Below are 15,822 nucleotides of genomic sequence, written 5' to 3' on the forward strand. Positions count from 1 at the left end.
TTTTTTTTTTTTGGCAGTTTTTGGCCAGGGCTGGGTTTGAACCCGCCACCTCTGGCATATGGGGCTGGCACCCTACTGCTTTGAGCCACAGGTGCCGCCCCAAGTAAATTTTTTTTTTAGCTTCTGCCTATAAGTAGGAATAGGCAGTATTTGTCTTTTTGTTCCTGGCTTATTTCATGTGGCATAATGTCCTCCAGGTTCATCCATGTTGTTGCAAATGACAGTTTCCCTCTTTTTAAGGTTGAATAATATTCACTTTTGTATATACACCACATTTTCCTTATCTGTTCATTAGTTGATTCCATATTTTGGCTACTGTGAACAATGAATCTATAAACATGAGAGTGCAGGTATTTCTGTGACAAACTGATTTCAAATCCCAGAAGTGGAATTGCTGAATCATATGGTAACTCTATTTTTAGTTGTTTTAGGAACTGCCATACTCTTTTCACTGTAGCTATATTAATTTATATTTCCATCAGCTGTGTAACAGTTCTTTTTTCTCCACATCCTTGACAGCGTTTATCTTTCACTTTCATAATTGCCATTCTGACAGGTGTGAGGTAGCTTGCTGATGTTTTTAAAGACCTGCTTAGTGAGAAGATGGTAGCTAATCTATCCTCATATAATTCTAGGAATTACATATTATAGTACCTGTCCTCATTATCTGTGTTCTCTATTGGTCAGTGGGGAGGAAAAAAAACCCAAATTGTAAGAAAAAAAGGAAAAAAAAAACCCCAAATTGTTGATGGTTCTTGTGCTCCCTGATAGATGTGCTTAGTTTACAAAAGAGTAGTGAACATAGTTGAAAGGGGAAGAAATTGATATTCCTTATCTCCTCATTCAGTTTTCTTACTGCTGAAGGTAATAAGTATGTTACCTTAGATTCCTATCTTACTATTTCTTGCAGCTCATTACCTTAGCAATTAGTTCTGTCACCTTGTCCTCCTCCAGAGTAGCACTTCGAAGTTGTAAGTTAGGTGAATCTTCTGTAGTAGGACTAATCAGAGTTGTCTCACAAGACAAGGCAGGAGCCAAAGGAAACATAAATCCAATTGAAGAAAAAGTTAAAAATCACAGTGAAGGGTGGCGCCTGTGGCTCAGTGGGTAGGGTGCTGGCCCCATATACTGAGGGTGGCAAGTTCGAACCCGGCCCTGGCTAAACAGCAACAAAAAATAGCCGGGTGTTGTGGTGGGCTCCTTGTAGTCCCAGCCTCTCCGGACGCTGAGGCAAAAGAATCGCCTAAGCCCAAGAGCTGGAAGTTTCTGTGAGCTGTGACAGCACTGTACCGAGGGTGACAAAGTAAGACTCTGTCTCTTAAAAAAAAAAAAAAAAATCACAGTGAAGAGGAGGCAAGGAGTCAAGTGAAAGGCAAAATAAAAAAATAGCATACCCACTTGAGAGTGCTCAATGTGCTAGAGTGAAACCTGAGAGTTACTAAGAATAACTTCACAGATCCAGGCAGTCAGGTCTGGGGTATGAGAGAGAGAGCAGACTCCTGACTCAGATGCTATACCCCCTGCCCTGAATACTGAGCAAGATTGTCTAGTTTGCCTTTTTCTCTGAATAGTTTAGATTTGGGGGCTTTTGGATGTCACAGAGGATTCTAGCAGCCATTGGAAAGAATATTATTATTAGATTAATTATAGCTTGGAGTTTCCCAGCTTACGGAAGAGTGGGAATGGACCTAATCCATTTCCCATAAGTAAGTGATTTGTTTTTTTAAAGTTTGGTTTTCAGCTGTGTTTGTTGACTGGCAATATTTTTTATTCAAGGGCAAAGGACAGAATATAAGTTAAAAGTGAAGCCATTGTTGCCTTTTGTTGGTTTACCATGTGAATGGCATTTGTTATCCTGGAACACATCTCCTAGTTACTTTCTGCCTGATACTTGTGATGATATTGCTCTCTCTGCTTAGTCTTAAGACTGGCAGACAATGTCTGGCATAGCAGTCAAACTCAAAAAAGCTTCCTGCTTCAATTTTAATTTATAGAAAACTGTTCTCTCCACAGATTTTTGCAGCTCAAGTGGCAGCCCTTCTTTCCAGCCCATCAAAAGCCATGTAACCATTCCAACAGCCCATGTGATGCCTTCTACTTTAGGGACCGCTCCTGCCAAGCCAAATTCTACACCTGCTGGACTTTCTTCCTCCAAACTCCCTTTGTCAGGGGTGGTTGAAAGTGTGGGGATGACAAGAAATGGAGACCTCGGTGCAATGAAACGTTCTCCAGGCCTATCTAGGGATTTCTTGTATCTTTGTGGTGCTACTGGAGAAAATGGAATTGAGCAGTCCTGGTTTCCAGCAGTGGGCCATGAAAGAGAGGAAGAAGTGAGGAAGTTTGATATTCCTAACATAGAACCTACTCTCAATCAGTCGGCAATGATGGAGACGCTTTATTCCGATCCTCACTACCGAGTCCATTTCCACAACCCGAGAACTGACACAAGCAAGGAGTTGTACAAAGTGTTGCCTGAAGCCAAGAAGGCACCAGGCAGTGGGGCAGTATTTGAGCGGAATGGACCTCACCCTAGTAGCAGTGGGGTGCTCCCTTTGGGACTCCAGCCTGCTCCTGGGCTCTCCAAACCTTTACCCTCTCAGGTATGGCAGCCGATTCCTGATACTTGGCATCCCCGTGAGCAATCTTGTGAACTCAGCACTTGTCGGCAGCAGCTGGAATTGATCCGTTTACAGATGGAGCAAATGCAGGTGATGCCCTTCTTTCCTTGAATGTAGTAGGTTCTGTGTGCTGCTTAGAACTTTATAGCTCCTATTTTATAAGTTTTGACTTTAAAGAAAAAGTCACTAGCATTATAAGAAACAAGGAAGATGTTTGTAAATAGGAAATAAGGCTTGTGTGAGCTGTTGACCGTTGAATCTGTTGTTCTTATCAAACACGAGTTAGGGTCTTCAAAGTAGAGAGGTACAAGAGAAAAGTGGAAACATAGAACAGTAGCAGTGATTGCATGCTGACTGTATTTCAGTCATTAGGTTAAGTACTTTCACATGTGGAATCTTTTATTTATTTTTATTTATTTATTTATTATTTTTTTGAGACAGAGTCTCAAGCTGTTGCCCTGAGGGGTCACAGCTCACAACAACCTCAAACTCCTGGGCTCAAGCCATTCTCTTGCCTCAGCCTCCCGAGTAGCTGGGTTTATAGGCACCTGCCACAATACCTGTTTTTTTTGTTGTTGTTGTAGTCGTCATTGTTTTAGCTGGCCCGGGCCAGGTTTGAACCCACCAGCCTCGGTGTATGTGGCCGGTGCCCTGTCTACTGAGCTACAGGTGCTGCCCCACCTATGGAATCTTATATAATCCTCACAGAACACTGATGAGGTAAATGTAGACACTTACCAGGATCTCAAGTAATCTAAGTTCACAAAGCTGATAAATGGCAGAGCTAAGGTTATTTATTTATTTATTTTGAGTCCCTACCCAAGTAAATGGGACTATAGGTGCCTGCTACAACACCTGGCTATTTTTAGAGACAGGGTCTTGCTCTGGCTCAGGCTGGTCTCAAACTCCTGATCTCAGGCAATTCATCCTCCTCACCCTCCCAGAGTGCTAGGATAACAGATGTGAGCCACTGCACCTAGCCCCCATCTTTGAATACCTGTTTTTCCACTATGCCACTTTGTATTTTTCTTTTAAAAAATCCTTGTGGGCTGTGGGCAGTGGTTCACACCTTGTAATCCTAACACTCTGGGAGCTGAGATGGGTAGATTGCTTGAGCTCAGGAGTTTAAGATCAACCTGAGCAAGAGCCAGACCCCATCTCTACTAAAAATAGAAAAATTCTATTTTTCTTTAGTGGCAGGCACCTATAGTTCCAGCTAGTCAGGAGGCTGAGGCAGGAGGATCATTTGAGCTCAGGAATTTGAGTTGCTGTGAGCTGTGATGCTGCGACACTCAACCCAGGGTGACAGAGTGAGACTGTGTCTCAAAAGAAAAATCCACCCTGTTGTCTTAGCTACTGGGGAGGCTGAGGCAAAAGGATCGCTTGAGCCTAAGAGTTTGAGGTTACTGTAAGCTATGATGTTCCAGCATTCTACCTAGGCAACAAAGTGAGGCTCTATCTCAAAAAAATAAAATAAAATAAAAATAAATTTTAAAAAAGAGAATCCTTGTGCTGCTAGAGAGTGAGAAGGAAGGAGACATGTTCTCCTTTCATAGTTAATGGGGACATCTTAGCTCCTGATTTGCCTCTGTTGCTGGATAATAAAAGATAACTGACCTTTTCTTAGAAACTAGAGCCTTTCTGAGCAGGGAGTGTTCAGTTGGCAGAAATCTCCCCGACAGGTTCTTTCCAGTCATGCATCAGAGCTAAAATTATTTCATAAACATTGGGCCTTATCAGGCTGAGCCAAGCTGGGCCTTAACCACAGATCCAGCTGAGTATTGCTCAAATGTTTTCAGACATGTATGGGTCAAAATCAAGCCCCTCTGGGCCCACTTGTCTTTCAGCTTCAGAATGGAGCCATCTGCCACCATCCTGCTGCTTTTGCTCCTTCACTGCCCATATTAGAACCAGCACAATGGATCAGCATCTTGAACAGTAATGAACACCTTCTGAAGGAAAAGGAGCTTCTCATTGACAAGTAAGAGGGCAAAGGATGCCAAAGGGCCATCTTCTACTCTCCCAGGCCCCACTGATGGCACCTAATGAAGTCTTCCCAAGGACAGTACATCGCTTTCTTTTAAGCACATATCCTACCTCATGGTAGAGATTGTTAAGCAGCCTAGTCTTATGTCAGATTAATGTGATAGGTCAGTTGTATATTTGTGCAGAAGCTCTAGAGAGTGCCTAAAGGGGGAGCTGATTCATTGTAGCCAGTCCTATTACTTCATTTCCCCTCAGTCATCTTTCTCATTTTGGCTTACATAGTAGAGATTGAACTAATTTGTTTAAGGAGAGTTGGGGCTCATATTGTAAGGGGGTTAATGTTAAGACCCCAGACCTGATTCTACTGGCTTTTGCAGACAGAGGAAACACATCTCTCAGCTGGAGCAGAAAGTGCGAGAGAGCGAACTACAAGTCCACAGTGCACTTTTGGGCCGCCCTGCCCCCTTTGGGGATGTTTGCTTGCTAAGGCTGCAGGTAAGTATTTGCAGCCATTTATTTTCCTATGCTTGGCACAATTAGATATCCAGAAGATACAAAAGAGATCAAGTGATATTGGTATCCCTGCCTTCAGAGAGTAAACATCCTAATTATGAAACACCTTTGCCATGGCCTTGTGGGAATAGAAAAGACTTTGAGGGTGGCCAGGTGAAAGTCCAGATGCCTTAGTGTCAGGACATACTTGAAAGAAAAGGAAAGTAGGACAAGGTACATATTAAGGTCCTAGAGTTGGATCATGTTCTGGGAAGTCTTAATCTGCTGGCCCTAGCCAAATGGAGGAAGAAAAAAAGATAATGGGAGCTTTAGAGTCATTCTTATTTTTATTCCTCCATGCCTAGGTATAACCAAAGAAAACCATTTTCTCACTGAGACGATCAATGGTCATGGGGGTTGAAAACTTAAAAAGAAGCCTGCTTTGTGCACAAGCTTCTACAACTTAGGCTTGCTGGAGGGTTTGGGGTGGTTTTTTTCTTTGTTGTTGTTGCTGTTGTTGTTTAAGACAGTCTTACTCTATTGTCCTCCTAGAGGACAATGGTATGATTATAGCTCAACTACACCCTCAAACTCCTGTGGTCAAGCAATACTTCTGCCTAAACCTCCCGAGTAACTGGGATTACAGGCAAGCATGCCACCACACATGGCTAATTTTTCTGTTTTTTTGGTAGAGACTACATCTCACAATGTTGACCAGGTTGGTTTTAAACTCCTGGCCTCAAGCCATCTTCCCATCTGGGCCTCCCAGAGTACTAGGATTACAGGCCTGAGCCACTGTGCCCGGCCTGCAATTTGAATTTGGGCTTTTTAGTATTGGATATTTGACAGATTATAGTACTGGCTTTGCTACCTACGAGGCCTGTTAAGGCAGTATTCCATCTGACAGAATCAGAATATTAGAGTGGGAAGGACCCTTATATGAAAACTAATTCAGTCCTCTAATTTGCTGATAAAAATTTGAAATCTAAGGAGGAATTTACCCCAGATCATAACAGAGAATGAGTGGAAGGGAGCCAGATCTTGAGCCCAGATCTGCTTTCTTATCCTGTGTTGCTTACACTATACTGCAACTCTGTAGGTATTGCCTTAAGACAGTGGTTCTCAAATGTGACCGTACATCAGAATCACTTATAGAGCTTGTTAAAACATAGATTATTGGGACCCATTCGTAGAGTTTCTGATTTATTGGGCCTAGGAATTAGGCTAAGAAATTGCATTTGTAGCAAATTCCAGCATCAAGTAAAGTTGATGCTGTTAGTACTAAACTCACACTTCGAAAAGCCTTGCTTGAAGGCATTCTTAGAGAAAGGTAATATTTGACTATGAATTGTGCTGGCAGTAACTAAAATATGTGGGACTTTAAAGGTAGGGAACAGTTACATATTGAGAATCTCTCTGGCAGGAATTGCAACGAGAGAACACTTTCTTACGTGCACAGTTTGCACAGAAGACAGAAGCATTGAGCAAAGAAAAGATGGAGCTTGAAAAGAAGCTCTCTGCCTCAGAAGTTGAAGTGCAGCTTATCAGAGAGTCGCTCAAAGTAGCACTGCAGAAGCATTCCGAGGAGGGGAAGAAACAGGAAGAAAGGGTGAGCTGAAGAGTTAATAGCTATCTTAATTCACAAAGGAGTTGGGAGTCAGCTCACTCTTCCAAAGCCTAGGTTGTTTGTGGCCCCTATTCCTGGAACCACGTGAAGCCAACTGGGTGAGACCAGCTTACTCTTCTAAGCCTAGGTTGTTTGCAGCCCCTATTCTTGGAACGAAGTGAAGCCAACTGAGTGAGACCCTCCACTGATTTCTCACATAAAACCAATCTGTTAGAAATGAAGCCTAACTTTCTGCTTTGACTCCACAAAACTCCCACAGTCAAGGAATGTTGTATGATCTCTTACTGTCCCAGGTCGTGATGTGCCCCTGGCTGGCCTGGCCAGACTGAGGAGTCATACCAGATGGCACTGTGGCAAGATGTTTATATTTTTATTTTTATTATTATTATTTTTTTGAGACAGAGTCTCACTATGTCAACCTGGATAGAGTGCCACAGTGTCACAGCTCACAGTAACCTCAAACTCTTGGGCTTAAGTGATTCTCTTGCCTCAGCCTCCCAAGTAGCTGGGACTACAGGCGCCCACTGCAACGCCCGGCTGTTTTTGTTGTTGTAGTTGTCATTGTTGTTTAGCAGGCTCTGGCTGGGTTCAAACTTGCCAGCCCCAGTGTATGTTGCCAGCGCCCTAACCACTCAGGCACTGAGCCTGTTGTAAGATGTTTAAATACCTGTGGTAAATTTAACATTATTTGTCTGCTTTTTCCTCACTCTACTGAAAAAAGTAGAGAAAAATTCTGTATGTACATCTAGTTTAGGAATTCGTTTTGTTTTGTTTTTGCTTGGTTTTTTCTTTGTTTTGCCAGTGCTCTTAGAATTGCCTTAGGGAAAGATTGGTCATCATTAGAGAAACTAGTTTAAAATCCTTTGGTATGTTTCAATTTACAACTTGCTCTAAAGCACATGTTCTTGGGAGACCAGTTTAGTAATGTTTAGTTCTAAACTACTTGTATCAAAACAGCTAGAGCATCACCTCTCAAATTTCAATTAGTAAAGTTTAAGAATCACTTGGCGGGCTGGGCACCTGTAGCACACTGGTTACGGTGCCAGCCACATACACCGAGACTGGTGGGTTCAAACCCTGCCCAGACCAGCTAAATAACAATGACAACTGCAACAAAAAGTAGCAGGATGTTGTAGTGGGCACTTGTAGTCCCAGCTACATGGGAGGCTGAGGCAAGAGAATCACTTAAGCCCAAGAGTTTGAGGTTGCTTGTGAGCTGTGACATCACAGCACTGTACCAAGGGCGACATAGTGAAACTCTGTCTCAAAAAGGAAAAAAAAAATCACTTGGAGGATCTTGTTAAAAATGCAGATCCCGATTTAGTAGTGCTGGGAGGGAGCCTAAAATCCTACATTTCTAACAAGCTCTTAGGTGACATTGGTGCTGTTGGTACAGGAAGGACTTAGAAGGCCTATAGCTCAGTGAGTAGGGCACCAGGAACATTCATCCAAGCTGGTAGGTTTGAGCCCTGCTCAGGCCTTTTAAACAGCAATGACAACTCCAACAAAAAAAATAGCCCGGCATTGTGGTGGGGGCCTGCAGTTCCAGCAACTTGGGAGGCTGAGGCAAGAGAATTGCGTAAGCCTAAGAGTTTGAGGTTGCTATGAGCTGTGACGCCACCTAGGGCGACATAGTGAGACTCTTGTCTCAAACATAATAAATAATTTTTTTTTTTTTTTTGAGACAGAGTCTCACTATGCTGCCCTTGGTAGAGCACGGTGGCATCACAGGTCATAGCAACCTCCAGCAACCAACCACCCTTGTGCGGTACTAACACCCGCTCCGTACTTTGACCCCCGAGCTGTACTAAAGCTCTTGCTCTGTACTAACAACCTTGCAGTACATTGACCCGCAGGCAGAACTAAGACCCGCACACGATACTGTGACCCTCATGTGGTACTAACACCCGCGGGCGGTATTATGACCCATGTGCGGTGTACTAACACCCGCGAGCGGTACTATGACCTATGTGCGGTACTAACACCCACACATGGTACGATGACCTGCGAGCAGTACTAACAACCGAGCGGTACTATGATCTCCACTAGGTACTAACACCTATGTGCAGTACTAACACCTGTGTGCATTACTATGACCCGTGAGCGGTACTAAATCAACTCAAGTGATTCTCTTGCCTCAGCCTCCCAAGTAGCTGGGACTACAGGTATCTGCTACAACACTTGGCTATTTTTTGTTGCAGTTGTCATTGTTGCTTAGCTGGCCCAGGCCAGGCTCAAACCTGCCACCTTTGGTGTATGTGGCTGGCGCCATAACCACTGTGATATGGGTGCGGAGCCATAAAATAAAATTTTAATCAAAATAATATGTTTGTCTAAGTTAAATAATGAAATGCCAGTGGATTTATAATAAAATTACCAGATCTGTGCCCTAGTCCAACCCCACAATTCTGTATTGGAACTGTGTGGGTCCACTTTATACCTGAATTTTTTTTGACTAAATACATCAAGGGTTATAAAACACAAGTACATGGAAAGCCAACTTTTTCATATACTCAGCTTCCACAGGGCTGCCTGTGGAACTTGAGTATACATAGATTTAGATGTACACAAGTGGTCCTAGAACCACTGCATATACCAAGGGATGACTATATTTCTGAATAGTGTGTTTTTCTTACAGTTTTTTTGATGAATTTTATTATTATTATTATTATTTTTTTTTTTTTTTGAGACAGGACCTCAAGCTCTCCCCCTGGCTAGAGTGCTGTGGCATCACAGCTCACAGCAACCTCCAACTCCTGGGCTCAAGCAAGTCTCCTGCCTCAGCCTCCCAAGTAGCTAGGACCACAGGCGCCTGCCACAACGCCTGGCTGTTTTTTTGGTTGAAGCCGTCATTGTTTGGCAGGCCTGGGCTGGATTCGAACCCACCACCTTAGGTGTATATGGCTGGCACCTTAGCCACTTGAGCCACAGGCACCGAGCCATGATGAATTTTAGATTTCTGTTTCTGTTTCATAGATATAGTACTTCTGACAAAATTGATTATAGCTTATTTGGATGTCTGCTTCTACTTACAGTGTTCGATTTCCTTCAGGTCCTCTTTTTCTGTTTTGTTGTCTTTCATGTTAGAGGCATGATGATTGTTGAATGAATGGGCACTTATACTTAAGAATGAAGCATTTAGGTGGCGCCTATGGCTCAGTGAGTAGGGTGCCGGCCCCACATACCGATGGTGGCAGGTTCGAAAACGGCTCCAGCAAAACTGCAACAAAAAATAGCCAGGCGTTGTGGTGAGTGCCTGTAGTCCCAGCTACTTGGGAGGCACAGACAAGAGAATCACCTAAGCCCAAGACCTGGAGGTTGCTGTGAGCTCCTACCACCACAGCACTGTACTGAGGGTGACAAAGTGAAGCATTTAAAAACTAGATGAAAGCCCTTAAGTCCATGATAGTTGTCTATTGGACGTCACTGTAGGATGAGAGTTAGACTGCCCTTTTCATTTGGGAACTTGAAATCTGAATGTCATTTCTCACTCTTTAGGAAGAATCTTCACCCTGCTGCCTGTAGGGAAGCTGGGTACAAAAATGCTTTTGACCTTTGGATTCTTGGTGCTGGGAAGGAGATTGGGCTTAGAGTTCCACAGTTCTGTATATAGATTTTTACTTACATTTGTTTTCAACCCAATACTTCACCCTTTATCTCTACTGTGATTGGTATCCCTGAGTCTAGAATCTCTCTCATTTAATTTCTCCAGAGAATAAATCTCTAGTCTCCTGTGAGCCAGAGTGAGGTTGGTATCTGGCTAACTTGGATATGGACTTCCAATGAATTTCCCTGTTTGTCAGGTCTGTGGCTGATACCTGCTTCCATAGCTACCTGGTACTTCAAGTTTATAGGCTCTTAGGAGTTACAAGGGGCACATTGTTATCATGTTATCCGAAACTCCCACTGTGGCTTATAACTCCTCTATTCCAAGTCATTTATTCCCTACAGTTCACTCCTGTTCATCTTTTGGTTTGGGGGGATTTTTTGTTTGTTTGTTTGTTTGTTTGTTTAGAGACAGGGTCTCACTTCCTCATCCAGACTGGAGTATATAGCTCTCTATAGCCTTCAACTCCTGGGTTCACGTGATCCTCCCACGTCAGCCTCCTCAGTACCTGGTACTATAGGTATATACCACCACACCCAGCTAATTTTTCTTACTTTTTATTCTCTTCCTGCCTTCATTGCAGTAGAACAACATTCACAGCCCCACAGGCAGAAACAATGTTTACTTCAAAAAAAGTGACATTTGGGCAGCTCTCATAGCTCAGTGGGTAGGGCGCTGGCCACATACACCAAGGCTGACAGGTTTAAACCTGGCCCAGGCTTGTTAAGCAACAATGACAACTGCAAAAAAACAAAATAGCCGGGTGTTGTGGCAGGCACCTATAGTCCCAGCTACTTGGGAGGCTGAGGCCAGAGATCGCTTAAGCCCAAGAGTTTGAGGTTGATGTGAGCTGTGACACCACAGCACTCTACCCAGGGCGACAGCTTAAGAATCTGTCTCAAAAAAAAAAAGAAAGAAAAAAGTGACATTTGAGATTCTAGAGGAGTGAATGGAGACAGATTCTTAAAATTTCTTTCCCTAGGTCAAGGGTCGTGATAAACATATCAATAATTTGAAAAAGAAATGTCAGAAGGAATCAGAGCAGAACCGGGAGAAGCAGCAGCGTATTGAGACCTTAGAGCGCTACCTGACTGACCTGCCCACTCTGGAAGATCATCAGAAGCAGAGCCAGCAGGTAGCAACAATGTCTGGACATACCTGGGGTAGTCAGGGAGGAGCCAAGTAGGGGAACTTTCTCAGTATCTCCTGTATGAAATTACCCTGTGACTTCTTGAAAGGAGAATTCCAAAGATGTCATGTCCATATTCACATCTGTCAAATTTGCAACTAAACTACAAGTTTTTTGAGGTAACTAAAGTCTTCCTTGGGTTATTGACCTAAGTATGGGATCCTGTCTCTCAGCTTAAGGATTCCGAGTTGAAGAGCCTAGAGCTGCAGGAGAAAGTGACTGAGCTGGAGAGTTTGCTGGAGGAGACCCGGGCAATCTGCAGAGAGAAGGAGTTTCAACTGGAAAGCATGAAACAGAGAGAAGCAGACTTCTTATCCACTAAACATATGTAAATACCCTAATGGGACTGAGAGAAGGGGTGGAAAGCTAGTTTCTGGTCCTAGCTACCCCATTTGCTTATCTGTGACTGGGTGATTTGAGCAAATAATTTTACTTCTCTGAGCTTCCTTTTCTTTGGACTATGAATAATAAGAAAACTGCTTATAGGCAGGGAATATATCTTTGAGATGCAGTGGAGGCTTATCATTGTATCCTTTAGAAGGATCCAACCCAGTTACTGACACATAATTGTTCTTGAGTGTGTATGTGTTAATGAAGGAAAGCATTTTATAAATTAATAAGTGAGGTATCTGTGTATTTTCAAAAGTGAATACTGGTGCTGAGGACTGAGAGTTATTGTATTTTGAACTTTATAAACTAAAGGTTACCAGAAGCATCTGTTTGTCTTCAGCCCCTGGGATTCCTCCCTTTTGCCATGATGTGTTCTGAGAACAAAACAAGATCCTATAATGTACTCTCAGAATGTCTTGGGAGCCTCTTTCATATTAATAGCAATTTCTGAAAATAATGGCTATTCTTCAACAGCTTTTTGGACCAAATCCAATTTCTAATAGGGTAGATTGGATGTCTCATCCCATCTTTAACCATAGTGCTCCTGTTGTTTATTCAGCAGAGTGCCATGCTGTAAGAGATTGTGGGCATTCATGGTTGGAGTCAGAAGTGGGGGTGGGAGACAAGTTGGCTCTTCTCAGACTATATGTACCAAGAAAAAAGGAGCTCTTGTATTTCCTGGAATTTCTAAAATGTACATGTATGACTTACAGTCTAAGTGCATGTGATAAATAGGCTGGGCGCAGTGGCTCACTCCTGTAATCTTAACACTCTGGAGGTCAAAGTGGATAGATCACCTAGCCCACGAGTTCAAGACCAGCCTGAGCCATTCATCTCTAAAAATAGCCAGGCATTGTAGCAGTGCCTGTAGTCCCAGCTAGCTGGAAAGCTAAGGCAAGAGAATTGCTTAAGCCCAAGAGTTTGAGGTTGCTGTGAGCTGTGACACCAAGGTACTTAATCAAGGGTAACAAAGTGAGACTCTGTCTCAAAAATAAATAAATAAATAAGTACATATGATCAATGTTTATTTATTTATTTATTTATTTGCAGTTTTTGGCTGGAGCCAGGTTTGAACCTGCGACCTCTGGTATACGGGGCTAGTGCCCTACTCCTTTGAACCACAGACGCCGCCTTTTTATTTTATTTTTTTAGAGACACAGTCTCATTCTGTCACCCTCCATAGAGTGCCATGGCATGACAGGTCACAGCAACCTCCAGCTCTTGGTCTTAGGTGATTCTCTTGCCTCAGCCCCCTGAATAGCTAGGACTACAGGCGCCTGCCACAATGCCTGGCTATTTTTTAAATATCAAAGAATATAAGAGCCTTGGGCAGGTAGAGAATTGGTGTCATATTGTATAGACTCTAGTCCCTAGGGAAGAAAACTAACATACTCTGAGCAGCTTCTGTGTGGCAACCCTTACATTACAACAGACCTAAGATACTATCCCCAGCTATAGTTTAATAGGGCTTAAGTGTCTTGTCTGAAACACACAATAAGTAGCAGAATCCCTCAAGCCACATCTCTCTGACTTCAAAGTTCTTGAAGAGTCCACTGTCTTTCAGCCTGCAAGATAAGCAGTCCTTGGAGGACACCAGTGGAGAAGGTCCAAAAGTGGAAATGGAGTCTTGGCAGAAGGAATGTGATTCTCTCCGGAAGGTGACTCAGGGTATCCAGGCGGTAATGGAGGGTAGGGTGGGAGGAAAGAGAAGATTGGGAAGGAACCATGAATTCCTGGCCTTGGACTACCTAGGATTTGCTAGGTAGAGAGCTTTTCTTTATTTTCTGAGATGTCCCTGCATAGTAAGTTTACATTTAGATATTCATCTTTTTTTTTTTTTTGAGACAGTCACCATGTCACACTCAGTAGAGTGCTGTGGCATCACAGCTTATAGCAACCTCTAACTCTTGGGCGTAAGTGATTCTTTTGCCTCAGCCTCCCAAGTAGCTGGGACTACAGGCGCCTGCACAATGCCCGGCTATTTTTTTGTTGTAGTTGCTATTGTTATTTGGCAGGCCTGATCTGGGTTTGCACCTGCCAGTCCTGGTATATGTGGCTGGTGCCCTAGCTTCTGAGCTACAGGCGCCAAGCCAGTATTCATCTTTATAACAGGTATTCATCTAGAACACAGGCAAAAGTAGGGGAGGGGCATGTGCCTCTGAACATCTGGACTACATAACCCAAAATGGGGCACTAAAATGTGGTGCATTTTATTCATGGCTCTTGCATTGGGCAGAGTTCTAACCCAATGGGTGGCCTGGTATCTCAGTTCAGCAGAGAAGAGGGAGTCAGGGTCTTCATGATGAAACTGGTCACAGGTTCATAAAAGGGAAGACCAGGCTGGGGGTGGCTTGTAGTCCCAGCTACTTGGGAGGCTGAGGTGGGAGGACCTCTAGTTTGAGCCCAGCCTGGGAAAAATAGTGAGAACTTGTCTCCAGAAAAGAAAAAAGAAATGATTCAACAAATACCTTCAGTTTTAAAGGAAGTCAGACCTATTCAGGGTCTTTCCTTGTGTAGACAGTGTGACCAGACCTATAAATAACAACTGCTGGGCATGGTGGCTCACAGCTATAATCCTAGCAGTCTGGGAGGCTGAGGTGGGTGCTTGAGCTCAGGAAATCAAGACCAGCCTGAGCAAGAGTGAGACTCTGTCTCTAAAAGAAATAGCTGGGCATTGTGGGGGATGCCTATAGCTACTTGGGAGGCTGATGTAAGAGGATTGCTTGAGCCCAAGAGTTTGAGGTTGCTGTGAGCTGTGATGCCATAGCACTCTACCCAGAGTGACAAAGACTCTGTCTAAAAAAAAAAAAACCACCGCCACCATTACAGCCCTGAAAATGGCAGTCTTTATAAAACTGAATTTTTAGCCATGTCCTTTTCCAAAGAACCATAATATACATTGTTTATATATAAAGTTCATTCACTAGCCTACCATCATTAGGGCAAATGTCCCTTTTCCCCAGTTGCAGTCATGGGTCTGCGCTATCATTCCTATACAAACCTTTGTGATTAGAGCACGGAAGTGTGAAGCTAGTTGGCCAAGTTTGGGAATCTGGGTTACATGTCAGCCAGGCCTCGCTATTAATGGGCTATAGCCAGTGGGGATAGCCAGACCACAGATCCTAGTGTGGCTCTTATGCCCTTTGACCTCACCATCAGCACACTTGCAGCCTTTCTTGATAACTTTGCCTTTCAGATTGTGGAGAAGCAACAGCAGAAGATGGATCAGTTACGCTCACAAGTACAGGTGAGAAGGAATTCTTGGGACATGATGGGTAAGACTTAATGATGGAACCTCTAGAATTATGCTAACATTTCATTTTGTTCTCTGCCATTAAATTTGCTTGGCATTAGGGATACAAGAAGAATGAGACCCAATTGTTGCTTTTGAGCCTTTTTAGGAGGGTACAGATATGACAGGAGTTTCACACAGTAATGTGAGAGCAATGCCCATATTACCCTGGGGGAGCACAGAAGTGTCAGTGGGAGGAGGAGAGGTCAAGGAGAGGTTTTTGGAAAATCATCGGTTTTGAAAGATGAGGAGTTCGCCAGGCAAATAAGAGGAGCTGGACGTGATGGTTATAGAATTTTAAGTAGGAGGAATAGCATAAGTTGGAACATAGAGGCATGAAGCAGTATGTTTGAACATGGAGCTACAGTTTGTTAAGTATTTCGGTTAAGGTGGTGAATAGAGACATGGGTGTTCCAGGCTATGGGAGGGCCTTGTCTAACTAAGTTAACTTTTATTATTTATTTATTTATTTAGAGACAGAGTCTCACTATGTTGCCACATGGCATCGCAGCTCACAGCACCTCAGACTCTTGGGCTTAAGTAATTCTCTTGCCTCAGCCTCCCAAGTAGCTGGGACTACAGGTGCCTGCCACAACGCCCAGCTATTTTTTTGTTGTAGTT

General features: G+C 43.4%; 1 protein-coding gene across 1 annotated transcript in view; it reads left to right on the top strand.

Moving 5' to 3' along the window:
• Positions 1 to 15,822, top strand: part of CEP85 (centrosomal protein 85) — a 46,851-nt gene that overhangs the window by 23,754 nt on the left and 7,275 nt on the right. The window contains exons 5-12 of the mRNA XM_023519110.1: positions 2,014 to 2,708; positions 4,466 to 4,599; positions 4,982 to 5,099; positions 6,520 to 6,705; positions 11,313 to 11,465; positions 11,693 to 11,847; positions 13,474 to 13,567; positions 15,106 to 15,156. Of these exons, the coding sequence (XP_023374878.1) occupies positions 2,014 to 2,708; positions 4,466 to 4,599; positions 4,982 to 5,099; positions 6,520 to 6,705; positions 11,313 to 11,465; positions 11,693 to 11,847; positions 13,474 to 13,567; positions 15,106 to 15,156 (1,586 nt within the window). The remainder of the gene's footprint in view (positions 1 to 2,013; positions 2,709 to 4,465; positions 4,600 to 4,981; positions 5,100 to 6,519; positions 6,706 to 11,312; positions 11,466 to 11,692; positions 11,848 to 13,473; positions 13,568 to 15,105; positions 15,157 to 15,822) is intronic.

This window comes from Otolemur garnettii, unplaced genomic scaffold (assembly GCF_000181295.1).
Source record: "Otolemur garnettii isolate 467f Iridium unplaced genomic scaffold, OtoGar3 scaffold00156, whole genome shotgun sequence".
Lineage (NCBI taxonomy): Eukaryota > Metazoa > Chordata > Mammalia > Primates > Galagidae > Otolemur > Otolemur garnettii.